The 18,766-nt window shown below is 38.8% G+C and overlaps 1 protein-coding gene across 2 annotated transcripts in view; it reads right to left on the bottom strand.

Moving 5' to 3' along the window:
• CLYBL (citramalyl-CoA lyase) overlaps positions 1 to 18,766 on the bottom strand; it is a 181,643-nt gene that overhangs the window by 77,422 nt on the left and 85,455 nt on the right. For both annotated transcript variants that reach the window (XM_026668933.2, XM_087967302.1), the window contains exon 2: positions 975 to 1,164. In XM_026668933.2, the coding sequence (XP_026524718.1) occupies positions 975 to 1,164 (190 nt within the window). The remainder of the gene's footprint in view (positions 1 to 974; positions 1,165 to 18,766) is intronic.

The raw sequence follows: 18,766 nt of genomic DNA, 5'->3' as shown, positions 1-18,766 counted from the left end.
AGACTGGAGGGCTATAATGTCACAGGGCCTATTTTAACTTTCTAGATTCACACACACACACACACACACACACACACACACACACCAAGGACCAATTCACTAAATTCCATAGTAAAGATGCTAACATGATTTTTTACTATGTGGTCTTATATAGGACTGCTAAGTATGATTTTACTTCTTTAAAGAACTATAACAAAGGAAGAAATTGTCCTAAAAAGCAAGCATTCTCATAAATGTTATGGTTTGATTCCTAAAGGCATGAACAATGAAGTCTCTGCTGAGTCCATTTTGGAAGAAGAAAGCAAGCAGAAAGCTTTGACAATGATCTACTTGGCAATTGGCAAAAAAAGTCTCTTTTCATTTCGTACGAGGATAAAGTCTAAAAATCCCCCACTGCCTTGCATCTGAATCACTGAGTATTCAAAATGCAATCATATTTGAATTCTGGCTATTTTAATACAAATATACACACATTCCCTAGAAAGTGTGTGTGTGTATTCAATTCACTATATCTTAATGTATTGGGAGGTATAAAGACAGAAGTTCAGTGCTCTCATGTTTTGTTTTGGAATTTTTCACAAGCTGCAAGAATCTGCTGCCACTGCAGATCACCCTGAACGCGCTGAGACAAGGAATACCAACACCTTGGGCAGTAATTTGATTTTACATTGTTACTCATTTAATAATTGAGTCCAAGTTGAAAGGAACACTAGGGAGAGGAGGTTCTAAGAGAAGGATGTTAAGTACTTCGCTTTTATACAGGAGGAGAGTTCAAATACTATCCGGCTGCTTTGTGAAATTTGTACTGAACTGCTGTGGTACTTTCATCCTTTGTTTGCAGAAGAGATTGGCAGAAGAAATGTACGTAGTATGTACATCCCAGCTTGGTTTCAATGCATGGTTTTATTAGATCATATTATAACTCACGGTGACATATTAATTTCATCGAACTCAACAGATAACATGTTAATTACCTTTCTATTTAGAGCAACACCATCTTCACAATCTAGCACTGCACAATCAACGTTGAGAGTTGGGATCTTCTGTATTTTTCTTACATCATCTGCAGGCACGTAGAGAACGGCTCTCCGGGGTATGTAGCTGCAAGAGGGTGTCACATGATAATGAACCCTGGGACCAGCTACAGGCAGGAGAGGAGTGGTCCTGTCAAAAAGAGTTTTTTGGTTATTGATTTGTATGGAATATATTGCTACTCACCCCACAGAATCCCAAAGCAGTTCATAATAATACCAAAGGCCAATAATTATTCAGAATAAAAAATAGAGCTCAAAACAATCCTTTGGAAAGGAAACACTGACACAGTAGGAGGAAAAAAAAAAAAGATGGGGTTAAAAAATGCACCAGGGTTGGAGGCTATTTGGCTGCCAGTATTAAGCAACCTTTTTTCTTCTTGAATGGCTAGAGTGCTTGCTTTATTTAGTGATAAAGCTTAAATCTGATTATTCGAATTCCACTTTTCAAAGAACATTTCACAAGACAAGATCTTACAAGAATGAAACCCAAGGCTTGGTCAGTTGAGCATTCTATTCCTTCAACAGTCAATCAGGTGTCTCTGAAATTCCCACCAGAGAACTCCTTCTTGGCCATGCCTTCAAAAGCATCCTTTTCTCATTAGCGGACATAGTACCTACATATATTTTACTCTGGGAAGTTGCCCATCTTCCTTCTAAAGCTATAAAACAGATGTCCCTCTTGCTGCGTGATTTCAAGTTACTTCATACTTTACCCTTCTTCAATCTACAGCCAAAATGTCTGATGTAATTGGAACAAATTTTGAAAATAGAAAGATTTGTGGTAACATTGGCTTGGAACATTATAACATGAAATTTGGACAATAGGTTGATCAGAGCTAATTCCTAGAGATGAAAGAAAAGTTATATAGGGAGAACTGCTATCACTCCCTAGGTTTCTATATTTTAAAATATATTTTGATTAAAAATTTTAATTGCAGTAGTAAAAACTAATGCAAACTAAAGTTAGGAAAGAGAAGAGAATGGAAAGAAAGAATAAAAAGTACAAGAAAAGAGAAAAAGAAGAAAAGGAGAGAACATAATAAAAAAGAAAAGAAATATATAAGGAAGTGATTTCCAACCTTCATTACAAGCGTATAAACTATCCAAGAATCGCTCTGGAATATATATTTAATAAAAAAAATGAATAAGTTTAGTAAGTCTTCATTTCCTATAAGGTTAAACAGATATCTCTTCATTCCATAGCCCATCCGTAATCTATAAGCAAATCCATAAGACATCAACTTTACAATTCTGGTGTCAGCCAAAAGTCCACAAGGGATTGCCAGAACATTGGAAAAGAACTTACAGTTATTTTTTAATTTAATCCAATATTGTTATAGGATTTGATTTCTCTTTAATTCTTCCATTTCCAAGCACTCAAACTGAAAGTGATTTTTTAAAAAAGAAAACCACTGCCCCAGGGCACATGTGGGTGATTTCCCATCTTCTCCTTATCCAGAGAAGTTCCAAAGAACTGGTCTATTTCGGGAAAAGACCCGAACATACCTAGACCTACATACCTATACCCATGAAAATCTACAAAAACATACATATATATATATATATACTCCAATAAACACAGACCAAGACTCCCAACCAATCAGCATGAAGAAAAAACCATTCTGGCACAGCAGTAGGCTAGCCCCAAATTTAAAACTGAAACAACTGTAAAAGTCTGACTTACAGACGAACACAATACAGAAGCCTGATGATGGCAGATGATTTCCCACGTCATTATAGTTGTGCTTTTAAAGTTGTAGCAACGTTTCGGCAGAATCTCATCTGCCATCATCAGGCTTCTGTATAGTGTTCGTTTAATATATAATGACGTGGGAAACTATAATGACTATAAACTGTAATGACATGGGAAACTATAATGATGTGGGAAAATACCCGAGCAAAGCTGAATACCATACATATAAATACCTGTGAAAACTTAAGAAAACATGTATGTATGTATGTATGTATGTATGTATGTATGTATGTATGTATGGTATTCAGCTTTGTTTAGATATTTTCCCACATCATTATAGTTGTGCTTTTAAAGTTGTAGCGACGTTTCGGCAGAATCTCATCAGCTATCATCAGGCTTGTGTATGCATATAGCATATATGCATAGCATATATGAAGTCCCCTGTGCATCATGCCCTGCCACATACATCGGAAAGACCAATAGAAGAATAAGTACCTGCCTGGATGAACACAAAAATGCAGTAAAAAAGCTGGAACATACTTCCTCACTAGTCCAACACATGAAAGCCACAGGTCATATCATCGACTTCAATGGCACCAAAACCCTAGCCACTATAGAAAACCCCAGCCACAGAATCATCAGAGAAGCCATAGAGATTGAAAAAAGACCTGAAAGCATGAATAGAAGAGATGACTCCACCAGACTGTCCATTATCTGGAAGCCTGCACTCACAAATCATCCAGATGCCCTAAGCTCTATGGCCTCCCCAAGATACACAAAGAAGGAATACCACTCAGAGCCATAGTCAGCTCCATAGGCTCACCTCTACAGAATCTTGCCAAATTTCTCGCCAAACAACTCCAGCCCTACACAGAATCCATCACTTCACACATACAAAACTCCTTCCACTTCATAGAAACAATAAAGAAACAAAACCTACAACCCAGCGACCTACTCGTGAGCTTCGATGTCATATCCCTCTTCACCCAAGTACCCATCAAAGAAGCCTTGACAGCCATCCAAAACAAATACAATCCCCCCAAACACATCCTAGATCTGACCAACCACTGCCTAACCAACACATACTTCATCCACAATGGACAAAGATACAAACAGATAGAAGGAGCACCTATGGGATCATCCCTCTCACCCGTCATCGCTAACCTATACATGGAACACTTTGAAACCAACACTCTAGACAAATCCGAACACAAACCCAAACTCTGGCTCAGATATGTAGATGACACTTTCGTAATTTGGCCACACGGGAAAGAAAATCTGGACAACTTCCTCACACATCTTAACAACCTACACCCCAAAATACAATTCACCATGGAAACAGAAACCAACAACCAACTTCCCTTTCTGGACATCCTAATTTACAAAAAACCCAATGGCTCCCTAGGAAACACCATCTACCGGAAAAAAACAAACACCAACCACTACCTAAATGCACAATCCCATCACCACCCTGCACAGTTCAACTCCGTAGCCAAGACCCTCATCTCCTAGCTGACAAAGACCACCTGAGAACAGAACTACACACCCTCACTAACGTATTAATTTCCAACGGATTCCAAAGAAACACTATCACCAGTCTAATCCGAAAAGAGATACCCCAAAAAAACAAGACACAGAACAAGACAACGGTATTGCACTCCTCCCCTACATCAAAGGCACCACAGACAAAATCAGCAAAATTCCCCACAAACACAATATCAGGACAGCCTTCGGCACTGACCAAAAAATAGCCAACATCCTAAGAAACCCCAAAGACAGGATCCAGCTAGAAAACCAAGGAGTTTATGAAATACCATGCAACAATTGCCCAGCCACATACATTGGACAAACCAACAGGAGAATAAATGCATGCAATGCAGAACACAAAAACGCAGTCAGAAGAGAAGAAAATACTTCTTCTTCCAGCACCTTAAAGCCACAGGACATGAAATTAATTTCGAAGGAACCAAATTAATATCCAACACTGAACACTCCAGCAAGAGAATAATCAGGGAAGCCACCGAGATAGAGAAACACCCCCATAACATGAATAGATGGGATGATACCTCCCGCCTACCAGACATCTGGAAGCTAGCCCTTACCAACAAATGAGTCCCAGCCACGAAAACCAACACCAGACCCGAAACAACACGGGACACCACCGCCAATCCCCCTCATCAGACCCAGGCCCAAGGCCATCCTATAAACGAAGGACAACCACCATCCAGAAAGCAGACCACAGCTGCCTCGCCAGCTGTCACACACCCCAACCCCAAAACCAAACAAGCTGACACACGCCAAGAACACAGACCCAGACCCCAAACTCGAAGCCAGACTAAAACCCAGAATGCTACATCACGGCCACCCGCTCAGGATATCACATCAGAAAACTCAGGAAATTATACCACAAGAACTCAAGAAGTTGCAACACAGCAAATGACCCAGGATATCACAGCACAAGACCAAGGATACCACAGCAATAAGTCTCACAAGGTCATCACACAACCCACTACCCAAGCCGTTACAACACAGGAGGCTAATGGAAAAGAGATCAAAACACAAACGACCCAGGAGATTACAACGCAGGACCCAGGATACCACAACAAAAGAACTTGCAAGCCCATCACACAAGCCGTTACAACACGAGAGGCTAATGGAAAAAAGATCACTACAAAACAAACGACCCAGGAGATTACAGCACAAGATCCAGGATACCTCCACAACAAAACTCACAAGGCCATCACACAGCCCATTATACCAACATCAACTCCATCAACCAATCAAGAGGCAGCAGCGCAGCCAACCAGCCCAGCACACCAGCCCCCACCACCAGTATTTATAGAGAGATGGCAGCTCCGATCATACACTGCTTGCACTGGCACGAAGCCGAAAGCACCAGCCTGAGGATAGCGAGTGGGACCTCGATGAAACGTCGCCAAGATAACCTTAATCTTACAGGGGAAAAAGACCCGAACACACCTAGACCTACACAGGTGTGTGTGTGTTGTTGTTTTTTTTTTGTTTTTTTTACTGAATTGGATTCTTTTGAGGGCTATTAATTTGATTATAGCAGAAGTGGATCATGAGATTGCTTAAATTTCTCCCTACAGATCCCATTTCTGCAATGAATGCTTCCCCCCCCCTCCTTCCTCCCACTCTTCAGGATAAATATTCTCTCTATATTTTGGTCACACAAGTGGGAGAACAGCTGAAGTGGGACATGATTTTGAGAGCAAATATTTCCAGATTAAAGCTGTGAAAATCCTTCAAACGAAAGATGGTTAAGATTCACCTCTCTTTAATCAATTAAAAGTCATGATTTTTTCTCTCTGGGTTTCTACAGCCTCTTCACGAGCTGTTTCTGGCTGTTTAAATGTGCATGTCCTTGAACAAAAACCACTGTCTTCAGATTATTAAAACAGCCAGGTCTTCTCCAGGGCTTGTAGACTTCTCTAAAGATGATCCCACTTACACATGAAGAGACAGCAGTACAAAGCAGATGTGCTTTTCAGGAAAGACAATTAGGTTGAAAGATTGGATTTAAATTTAGGTTGAAATAATGATACAGTTCTGTTTAAGGTAACCTAGTCCCTAGTTGCAGGATACAGCAAAAGATTTTCTTTTTTAAATGTGAGACTAATTCTAATCACAATCTCGTGTAGCTTTTATTTTTTTTCTGCCATCTTGAAGTTCTCACACTTTTAGATATATTGCAAAAGAACCATAACTGCATCAAATTTCCAAGTCATAGGGAGTAGTTTCTTCTTATTTGTATTCCCCACCACCCATCTCTGTTCTCTTGGAGGTCCTCGGGAAGTCTTATTTTTGAATTCCAAACCACTATCTGAGCTGCTTCCTGTCATTCAATTTTGTGATAAGAGTTGCATCTATGAGGACTATATTAATGTCAACGAGGACAGCATTCCAATATACCAAATATTCTCTAGAATGACTTCTACAACCTGTAGCAATAGTTCAAATTAAGCACATTTGCTGAGTTTGAATAATATGTACCCTTGGCATTAGTGCCACCCTTCCTTCTTGCTTGACAGATTTTACAGATAATGATGGTATGATTTTGAAATGACAAAATCCCATTAAACATCTCTCTTGTGAAAAGAATGACATTCTGCATAAACAACTGGACAAATACAACTTGCTCTCCAAATGAATGCATAAAATAAAAATCCAAATTTACTTTCCCTCATTCACTGATACAGCTGCAAAACATGTGGTTTGTTCTTGCAATCCCAGTTATTGATGTAACATTTTACATCATTTGGTTGTTTTTCACTGCGTTAGCAATAATGAATGGCTAAAATAGCCTAGATCATATATGTCTAATTGCATATACATTTGTCTCCATGCACATTTCAATTTACTTCAGGGGGGATAATGTTTGTTAATTGTACTTCTTTTGTACCCTGGTGGAGGAAAAAAAAAAGCTTCTTACTCATAAAGGGGCTAAGTGTTCTCTTCTTTCCCTTTGTTCACACAAGGAGCTAAAGTCACTTCAAGAGGCACTTAATCCCATCATCCATGGTTACAATTGCCTTATAGCTTTAGTCAAAAAGAACCTGAAGTAAATGCAGCTATATTGTGTAATTAAAATAAATTCAGATGGTTATTTGCCTGGGGCATATTCTTGGTACTAATAGATAAAATGGCACTCCAGGGATGCTAAATACTGTAGTATTTTAAACCTGATCAGCTACAGTATCATATAGATCAAGAGAAGGAAAATGCAAAGAGAGAGAGAGAGAGAGAAAAGAAGAAGAAGAAACGGCTGCCTGAAGAGCCCCCTCTCCTAGTGTGTATTGTAAAGCAAAAGAATAGAGGAGGGTGTTCTACTGTTTGAAGTGTCAAGAACTTACAAACATCTATATGGAAGGGAAATAAAAAATATCAACAACAGCGGAGAAGTTGATGTTTTAAAGAAGAGTTCAGTCACTTCCAATAATCAAAAACTAACATCAAGATGACTCATCCGATTTATTTAGAATATGATGTGTGTGTTTTTTTACTTTTGGAATAAAGGAACTATTATCTTACGAAAAATGCAGAAAAGCATCTCTTCTTGTCTAAAGAATTAAATTTACTCCTAATCCTGAAAGATATTTTCTTAAATACTGTTCCACTACTTTTAACAGCATAAATGGCTGGAGTTCAAATTAATGAATCACATAATTCACACTTAACGTTTTTTCAGTAGTTGATTCAAGTAATTGCAAGAAAAGTAAATTAAGCTGAAAGATAATCATGCCAGTCTAGACATCCAACACAATCTGTATATTGAGGGTTTTTTAAAAATTAAATATTTACCATGATATTTAAGAAAAACCACAAATCACTGAATGTGCAATATTTGGATTGCTCGATAGATCCACAAATGGTTCTAAGAGCTTTTAAACTTTTAAAGAAGTAGAACTTTGGAAACAAAAGTTTCTATCCTTTATATAAGCTCCAATTTTGATAACATTCAAGTTTGTATAACTTGACACGAAGTAAGGTGGGGGGAAAACCAGGTTGAGCCTACTGTAAGTCAAATCAGCACTAAGGACAGTGTCTCTATTTCAAGCTGCCTCCATTCAAATTACAAGGCTCTTTGGAAAATACTCAATGTAAACAGCTAACACTAGAAGAGTGAAAAGAACTAACAATACTGTTTAAATAATCAAATGAATGACATTAGATCTTGGCTCTCAGAGGAATAGATTAGAGTACATGGCTGAGCAACTGCCTGCTAGATAAGCCAAAAGAAGGGGAGGGATGATCTGCAATCAATTGCTAAGGTAGATTGTATCATAACCTGAGAATAGCGTTTGAAATGTCTGCAATAGACATTCATGGATGTTTTTTAATAGATATATAACCATGTTTTTAAATCGATATATAACAAAGCAAGAGAATGAAAAGTAATTGTATTGATTCATCAAAGATATCATCTAATCTTATTAATATTTGGTGGCATTATTGCAACATCTCTATTGCATTTTAATTCATCTTAATTTTTTTGATTTAAAAAGGAAATGTAATTACACATAAATTTGTTCAGAGCTATCTTTCAAATATTTCTTCTCTTAATGCTATAGTAATTCAAAATAAATGCCAGAGAGGAAAACAAAAAAAAGAATATTTTCAAGGTCATATATGAACACAAAAATCAAAATGTAATTGATACATTTCTAAGATAATATGGCTTAAGCATTTAATAATCAACTATTATTACAGATAAATAGGCTCACTCTATCAAACTAGCATTAACACTCCTGACTTTTCATTAATTCATTAAATAGGTTACCACTATAATTCTTACTTTGATTGCAAATATTAAGAACTTGTCCATATTTAGTAAATGCAAGTTATGTTCACTTAAAATAAAAATAGAATATAAATAAAAATGTAACCATGATTATCATAAAACAAGCATTTTAATATATGGAATATCCTAGAGAGCAAGTTTAATTAATTGTATTCCAAATATGTATAAATTTATGTCTGGTATTTATGAAATACAACTTTACATAGATTTCTATGATTTTTTTATTTCATTAAGGTCATACTTCATCCTTGTCATTTTTAAAATATTTTATCCATTAATTAACTGATTTCTGATAAACTGAGATATATTTTTAAATCTGTTGAATTCCTCTTGAGAAAGGGATGAAAACATTGCCCCTATTTTCTAAGATTGAAGCAATCGTGGTTCTTTATTTAGATTCAGTGAAGACTTATTAAGTATTATTTTAGTTCTGCTGTTTATAATAGCTTTAAATGGACTTTAAATGGACTTTTAAATTGCATTCTTTTAGCTCTGAATTAAGAGGCACTTTTAGTTCTACTGTGCTTTCAAATAATTTTCTGCTGGTTCATCACCATTTTTGATTGATTTTATATGATTTTGTTCAATTTTTAGAGTAATTGCTGCTGCAGCATAATTGGGCCATGATTCTTATCCTTACTTTTCTCACTAAAGACCCGAAATGCAGCCAACTGCTTTTTCAAAGCAACACAAAACTGGAATGTTCAATTTGCTCAAGATAAAATTAGCTAGATAACTAAATTATGCCCAGCATGAGAAGAAATATTTTATGTTTAATATTAATTTAAGGTTGATGTACAAATGAAATTATAAAAGTATAAACATCTGCAAACACTGAATAACAAAGCACCAATCAGGAGAAATAGGCATTGTGTGGATTAGTTCCAAGCTACATCATATTTAGAGTACAAATCCATCAAAATAACTGATCTGATGCAGTTAGTTAGATTTCAGTTTAATTTATTCTCATGTGTGAAGCTAGCCACAAATTACTAAAGCATGATTTGTCTTAAATTAAGTAAACCAAATGGGATTACTTAATCAACCATAGTTAAAAAGCCACACTTTAGTGTGAAGTATGAATTTATGTTCTAAGGTTCACTAAGTCTGGTTCCAAATTGAACTAAAGTCAGCCTGTGCCTTTTTGCTCACCATCAGAATCAGAAGAAATCACATCAAAGTTTTAAATTTTTAAAGTTTTAAATCAAAAAACTGAATTTAGTGGAATTGTAGTAGAACTGTTATGGTACAAGAACGTGGTATCATGGTTTTATATTTATTTAAATCAGTGGTGGGATTCAAATTTTGTTACTACCGGTTCTGTGTGCGTGGCTTGGTGGGCATGGTGTGGCTTGGTGGGCGTGGCCTGGTGGGCGTGGCAGGGGAAGGATACTGTAAAATCTCCTTTCCCTCCCCACCCCACTAACCTGCTTTCCAGCTCCGTTCTCCTGTGCAGGGCAACAAAAGAAGACCCAGCTGATCAGCTGGGACTCAGGAGGCAGAGAATAGATGGGCGCAGGGCCAGTCAGAGGTGGTATTGGCCGGTTCTGTGAACTACTCAAAATTTCTGCTACCGGTTCTCCAGAACTGGTCAGAACCTGCTAAATACCACCTCTGATCTATATCTGGGGAGTTGGGTGGGACTATGGCTCAGTGAATATGTAGGTGAGTTTGTCAGCTGGAAAACTGACAGCTAGAAAGCTGACAGCCTGGTTTTGAGACCTGAGTACTGCATGACAGGGTGAGTTTCCGTTCTTGCCCCAGGTCCTGCCAATCTAAGAATTTGAGTGCATGCAAATGCAAGTAGATAAATAGGTACCACTTTGGTGGGAAGGTAAAAGTGTTCATTGCACATCGGCGTGTATAGTCTTGCTGATCACATGACTATGGAAATGTCTTTAGACAATACTGGTTACCCTGGCGAAGAAACTGTCAGCTCTGCCATCTCCAGTCGCTTCACTGGGCTTTGCTGGCATCCTGCCATAAATGGAGGGGGTGGGGAGAAGGAATTTAGGGAAGCGTGAGAGGAGAAAAGAAGAAGGATATAAGGTGGGGGGGAGGGGAGGGAAAGACACTGAAAAGAACCAGAGGTGTCAAACCAGAATCATCCAGCCATCCAAGGACAGTTGGCCTGGGAAAGAATGTGAAACCCCTTCGAACCATGCCTGACATCAAAGCAGTTCCTAAAACATCCCCAACAACAAAGGGGAAGTATGTACCCTCTGAATGGAAATATTCAGATCTAGCCTTACTTTCTCTGCAATCACTAATCCTTAATAATAAAAGAACCTACCACTTAAAATAAATGGAGTTGTGGGTCTTTCTTTCCTAGGGACCCAACTAGGAATGCTTTATCTTGGATCCCTATGCCAAACACCTCTCTCTCTCTCTCTCTCTCTCTCCCCTCCCTCTCCCTCTCCCTCTCCCCCTCCCTCCCTCTCCTTCTCCCTTTCCCTCCCTCCCTCCCTCCCTCTCCCTGTGTGTGTAAACAGCTAAAGAAGAGTTTACAGTTCATGCTGTGCAGCATTAAGAACTCTAAATTCCAGTTAGCATAGTAGTGAGGCCCTGAGAACTTATGGTATCATCATCATCATCATCATCATCATCATCATCATCATCATCATCATTTCTTTTCAGCTTTTCCCAACTCAAATGATGCACCTGAGAAAATAAGATCCTGCAATCAGCATTCAGCATTTACAATTCAATCATTTAGCGAGTATGCTCTACTGACCTAAGCAATGGTAAATCTTTAACAGAGCCTAAAACCTTTTTAAGAAAGTGTTTTCCAAGCTAAGAGCTTGTAGTTATGCCCTCTGCTTTGTGATGTATGCTATTTGGAAAGCCAACCTTAAACATAGCTTTGGTCAGCTCAAGAGACAATCATAAAGATAAACACCTCCTGATATATTTTTTTAATGCTTAAGTAGCAAATTAAAAATTCTCCCCCATCATTTTAATTAGAGCGGATGAATAAATACTGTTTCTGTGCACAATTATTTTAAAAATAAAACCAAACCATTAAAAAGACCAACCTTCTCCCAGAAGACATTTTGCATATCAACTTACAAAATACACACATGTGTGCACACAGTAGGAGTTTCTTATCTATCTTTCACAGGTGCCATTAACTTACATGGCTGTGATTGCTGCCAGCCACATCCATTTGGGCAACAGAGCAATACAATAAAACCATTTGAAACTTAAGAACCCAAAGGTGTGCTGTTCCCAGCAGGTCTCGGTTTCCTGGATTCCTCTATCTTTCCCTTTGAAAAACTTCAATCGAGGAGGAGAATTTCAACATCAGCATCTTCCAGCACCACAGGTGCCTTATTTATTTGTTTGTTTGTTTGTTTGTTTGTTTATTTCAGCTTTTTTGACAAGCGGCTCTGCAAAGCCAACCTTCTCTTCTGCGCAATGCTTTACAGAGGCTGGGAGTCAAGAAGACAGAGTTGAGCATATTACACTGAAGTTACAACTATTTGGCCCACGAAAATTGTGAAAAAGATCCACTCTTCTCTCTCCAAGGCAGAAGCATTTCAGTCACTCCCTGCGTGGGCAAAAGGGTGGCAAAGGCTAACAGAGGAATAAGAAAAGGAGCACAAAGAACACAAGGCGACTGGCAGCTATTCAACTCCAATCTCGCTACTGATTCTCTCTGGCCCCCCCTGTAATTCTGAACTCCTTGGAAACAAAATCCATGATTTCAGCAGGGAAGCACAGCCTAGGAAAGTCCAGGGCCTCAAGCAAACAAACAGATTGGCTTCAGGGGGATTTTGGCCTGAAGCTTTTGGAATGGACAGTTCAGGTTTGTGATATTGGGAAAGCCGCCAAAGAGCTTTCTGATACGGCCAGGAGAATATGGCGTTGTGGAAGACTCACATATCATTGGATTGCCACAATTTTCATCAAGCTTAAAGCCAAGGAATCAAAGAAGCTCTTTTATTCGGGTCAACATTATCTACTACGATCAAAACTGCAGCCTAATCCTTTAAACTAGAGATGCCAGGGAAATTCACTGGAACCTCCATTATGGAAAGCATCTGTCCTTATTAGAACTATTTATTTATTTTTATGACATGTGTATTATTTTTTTTGTCCATAGTCCACTGAACAGTGTCCCTAAGACAATGCTCAATTCTTAGATTTCTGGCGCTGTGATCAGGATTCTAAGTTCTTAATTATGCAAAAACTTAAGAGAAAGAAAGTTAGAGAACACTCATATCTGAAGAATTGTCCAAATTTTTTTATCACAATTCAGGGCTATCAATTCCAGGAAAGGCTTTTTATCATCAACTGCCCTAATTTATTCACAACATTTTACAGTTGATCAAGACAACCATGACACATATGTAACTATTCTATCTTTCCCAAAAATATTCCATATTTTTTCTTACTAGAGGATACCAGTGAAGAAAGAAATTCTTTTCTGATTTTCTCTTTCCTTCCCTCCATCCCTCTCTCTCTCATACTCATGTGGATGAAGCTATTAGATATTATGTGCTTCTATTTATATTCAGGATTGTCCTTGGAGCAATTGCAGCAGAAAACATTTTAATGCTTGATTGAAGGTAAAATATAATTTCAAAATATAAAATGCTACTGTTATCTAAACATGCCTTTATGGTTTGTGAAAAGGGACAATTGTTATTGTCTTAGCTGCTATTATGAAACATTTGAAACATGTATGCACACATACATACACACACAGTCACACCAGCTGTGATCACCCAGGGCGTGGCACAAAGGCAACACAGTCAAATAAGCCAGAAGACTCCCTTTAATACCTCCAACTTTGCCCCCAATGTCCAGGTTACCTTCGGCGGGGGGAAAAAAACTCTCCCAAGAACAGCCTTTAAGTGGAGGAAATTCAGTCTGAAAACAAAGTATATACAAACTGTAAATAAAAATCCACCAAACCACGCTGCAGCAATTAAATTGACAGGCAGGATAAGGAATTGCAAGCTTGAAAGGCCAACAAAACACACACAGTTGGGAAGACGCCAGGAACTCAGATAAGCCTCGACAATATCAGATAACTCACGATTTGCTTTCAACAACTTTGCTGTGCGTAGTTTCCCTTTTTAAACACTGTGTTCCCAGCTGCAGCTAATGAAGGAAATCAGGGCCCTTTCCTCCTCCATAAGCCACGCAACTCATGTTGCTCCCTTCTCCATTTCTCCCTGTGTGCCCTAGAATGAAGAGGGGGTGGCTCTGAGTCTTCCTCTTAATTCCCTCTGCCTTGCTCTACCTCTCCCCTCCTCTGCCCAGCTGGACTTTGCCCTTCCCCAGTTTCTTCCACAGCCAATGGAGCCACACTCCCACTCCCTGTCAGCTATTCAGCCTCCCCCTCGGAATCAGATTCCGACAGGGGCATGACACAAACTCTTACTTGTAAGTTGTTCTCCACAAAAAGAAGAAACAATTCTCTTAGGAGTTAAGGCATGCTATTCATTGTTTGCACTGATGCTACAGGTTTTTCTTCTACCTTTCACAAGAGGATGATCAAACTTGATAAAGCAATTTTGAGTACTTTTTGGCATGAGCGTAAATTCCTTTCATAATGAGATTTTTATTTTTTTGCTATTAATGATTGAATGCTATGTTCCAATTCCTCAGTTGGTACAGATGCTGAACCCCTAGCATCTCACTGCTGAGGGATTTGGTCTCACTTCATCTGTGATTATGACATTATTTTACTCATGTGCCGGGACTCAACTTATTGTCAGTACAGGCAATTATGGAAGCAACAAACCAGTTGAATGCGGCATCGCTATCTAGCAATCTGGGATCTGCTTCTCCCAAAGACCTTTAGATGAGATCAAGGTCAGCATGCATAATAATGATGATTAATGGGGGAAAATATGATTGCACCCTTTCTATTATGAAGATAGTAGAGACTGCAACATTTTTTTGTATGAAAGAAGATGACTTGGGTTTGTTAAAAACAGATCATCCCAAACCAATCTTATTTCATTCTGCAACACAGTGACTAAATTAGTAGACCAGCAAAATACTGTGGACATAATATATTTAGATTTCAGCAAGGCATTCAACAAAGTAGACCACAACCTACTTCTTAGTAAGCTAGAAAAAAGTGGAATAGATAGCACCACCACTAGATGGACTCGCAACTGGCTGGCAAACCGTACTCAACGAGTAGTCCTTAATGGGTCTAAGTCTACATGGAGGGAAGTAAGCAGTGGGGTGCCACAAGGTTCCGTCTTAGGCCCAGTACTCTTCAATATCTTCATTAATGACTTAGATGAGGGAATAGAGGGGGAACTTACCAAATTTGCAGTGATACTAAGCTGGCAGGAATAGCTAATACCCAAGAAGATAGGCTCAAGATCCAGATGAATCTTGACAGACTAGAACACTGGGCCATATCTAACAAAATGAAATTCAATGTAAAAAAAAATAAAGTCCTACACTTAGGCAAGAAAAAACAAAAGTACACATATAAACTGGGTGAAACCAGGCTCAATAGCAGGAACTGTGAGAGGGACCTTGGAGTCTTAGTGGACAACCAGCTAAATATGAGCCAGCAGTGTGCAGCAGCAGCCAAAAAAGCTAATGCAATCCTAAGTTGTATTAACAAAAGGACACAATCAAGATCAAGGGAAGTACTAATACCTCTCTATAAAGCCTTAGTAAGACCACACCTAGAGTACTGCATCCAGTTTTGGTCACCACATTATAAAAAAGATGTTGAGACTCTAGAAAAAGTACAGAGAAGAGCAACCAGGGTGATTAGGGGACTGGAGGCTAAAACATACAACGAACAGTTGCAGGAACTGGGCTTGGCTAGTCTAATAAAAAGAAGGACCAGGGGAGAAATGATAGAGGTCTTCCAATATTTGAGGGGCTGCCACAGGGAGGAAGGGGTCAAGTTATTTTCTAAAGCACCTGAAGGCCAGACAAGGAATAATGGATGGAAACTGAACAAGGAGAGATTTAACCTGGAAATAAGGAGAAACTTTCTGACAGTGAGAACAATCAACCAATGGAACAGCTTGCCCTCGGAAGTTGTGGGAGCACCATCACTTGAGACTTTCAAGAAGAGATTGGACTGTCATTTGTCAGAAATGGTGTAGGGTCTCCCTACAATGATGACCTACAAGGTCCCTTCCAACTCTGATTATCTGTTAAATCTGAATGTTCTTCCTATGTCAATTCTGGAAGCTCAGACTGCCCAAGGATCTGCTGATACAATTTTATAGAGGGATTACTGTATTTAGTCTGTCATTTGTACCTCTATAACTGTCTGATTTGGCACAGCAACCAAATAAGTAGAGACTTTAGTGGATAGTTAGGACTGTACAAAAAACTATCACAACTAGCCTGCCTGCCATTGAGGATCTGTATACTGCATGAACCAGACTTCAGAAAAGAGAAATCAAATCTATACACTCTCTCCCTTTGGAGTGCTGTTGTGACACTATGATGCCCAGAGATAAGGGGCAGGCCTTGTACTGCAGTGCTGTGATGCTGCTTTTATTATTTAATCCCTTCTCCTTACCCACCTTGGAGACACTGCTGGATATTTAGTCCCAGAATTTAACTCCTATGGTCTACTCCAGGAGTGTCAAACTCAAGTCCTGTGGGCCGGAACTGGCCTGCGGGGTGCTTAAGCCCGCAGAACACCCTGGAATCAGTGAGGGACCGGCCTGTGGTGCCTCTGCCAGCCAAAATGGACTCCTGAGCTCCGTTTTCGGCTGTGACGGCCTCCTGCAACCCTCTGCCAGGGAAAATGGAGCTCAGGAGGGCCGCCCTCCTGAACTCTATTTTCCCTGGCAGAGGGTTGCAGGAGGCTATTGCAGCCAGAAACCGAGCTCGGGAGCCCATTTTTGCTGGCAGAGTGCTCGGGCTACCACAGGCACCCCCCAACATGAGTGACATCAAGCAGACCATGCCCCATCTGGCCACATCCACCCTGACCCCCCGAGGTGAAATGCAACCCTGATGTGGCCTTCAATGAAACCAAGTTTGACACCCCTGGTCTACCCTCTCACCCTGTGAAGACAACAGACTTTGGACAATTTACTTCCCAGCCTTGAGTTTTGGAGTTCGTACCATACTCAATGCTTACATAATCATTCTTTCTGGCCAAGGCACTGCTATTTCTTTCACTGACAGCTTATAGGATTTGCTGGTCATTTGCTCAAGATATGCACTATAGATGGATTTGGATTCCAAATTCCAAATTCCTGTTGGATTTGGAGCTCACAGCTTGACCAACCCTTAACATTTAACCTTACTGTCCTTTCTTCCTGGACATTTGGCTGAGCTCATTCAGTTAAAATATCAGATATCACAATCCTAATTATTTGATTTTGAATAAATCATACCTATGACCAATCATGTGGATCATTTCTTAGGCTTCAGTGAATGTTGCCAGACCAGTAGTTGGCTGGTCTTTTGGGGATCAGCAAGTAAGCAAGTTCATATCTAGTTAATAAGTGGGTGGAAGATTATCAAGAATCCCAGGATAGAGAATTTTCTGGAATCCCTAATTATTTATTTACATAGAATTATAAATTACATTTATTTCATAAAAGGAAATGCTGGTTTTTTTTCCATTAGAAAAGGAGAAAGAATTCTAAAGAATGAACTGTCTTCATGCAAAAAAAATATTTTTAATTTTCCATCTCTTTCCTTTTCATTTTAGTACATGCATGCATAGCATCTAGATTAACACAATGGTCTATTACAGGTCTAGGAGCCGTTATGGTATATCAAGTCAGTAAACTGAATACTAGACAGATTTATAATACAATGACTATAAAGGTACCCTGGGAGCTGTTACGGTCTATAGGTCAAAACCTCACTAAAAAAAGCATCTATATATATGTATATCGAATAATACTCAGTCTCTAAAGTAAATAATACATACAATATCAAAACAAAAATAAGGATTTTGGGGAAAATGAGAATCTTTCCTAAGTAGTTAATGCATTTCTGATGTGAAAACATGCAACGTTAAAAAGTTTTAAAACTTAAGAAACCTTCATAGCTTTAGGAATAACAATTTTTTTTAAAAAAAAAAGTATTTTAAATGCAGTCAATTAAAAAAACAAAACAAAAATTAACATGTAGTACATACTAAACAAGCACCATGTTAGCAATAGTTCAGTATCAGTCTTGGACTACGTTTTAATCCAGATTCTATTTCTCCTTCTAAAACAAAACCAGATTATAAACAGTTGGAGGTGAGGTTTTTTGTTTTTTGTTTTGCCTTTACTGTTTTTACTGAATTTCCTGACAAATCTGAGACCAATGCTCCTTGACTGGAAAATGTTTAAATAAAATGCCAAGTGCGACATTCCCAATGAATGCCTCTCTTAATTATTTTCCTACTTACTGTTTTTGTTTAAGCTCCCACTTTTAATGCTGTATTTATCCCCATGGCCAATGCTGTAGAGTCCCCTTCATATGTTCTGAGATAACTGTCCTGCTTGAAGGAATAGCTTCACTGGTCCAAGTTTACCAAAGGCTGATTACAGCCTATGCTTCTCTTTCCTAGAATTAAAAGGGCCTAATAAATGTGAACAGCCAGCATGACACATCAAGAACTTTAAGCCAGTCAACTCTGACTAAGAAGAAAGCCTCCCAAATTTACCCAAAATATCTGCAACACAATGGAGAAAAGAAGGAATTCATCAAAGTCTCTCTCTTAATGTAATGCTTGGTTGAACTATTCCAATCCCTTTTCAA

This window comes from Notechis scutatus, chromosome 5 (genome assembly GCF_049901735.1).
Source record: "Notechis scutatus isolate UNSWTSFEM ecotype Mainland chromosome 5, rNotScu1.2, whole genome shotgun sequence".
Classification (NCBI taxonomy): Eukaryota; Metazoa; Chordata; class Lepidosauria; order Squamata; family Elapidae; genus Notechis; species Notechis scutatus.
The sequence above is the reverse complement of the archived record's forward strand: the minus strand, read 5'-3'. Positions and strand labels throughout refer to the sequence as shown.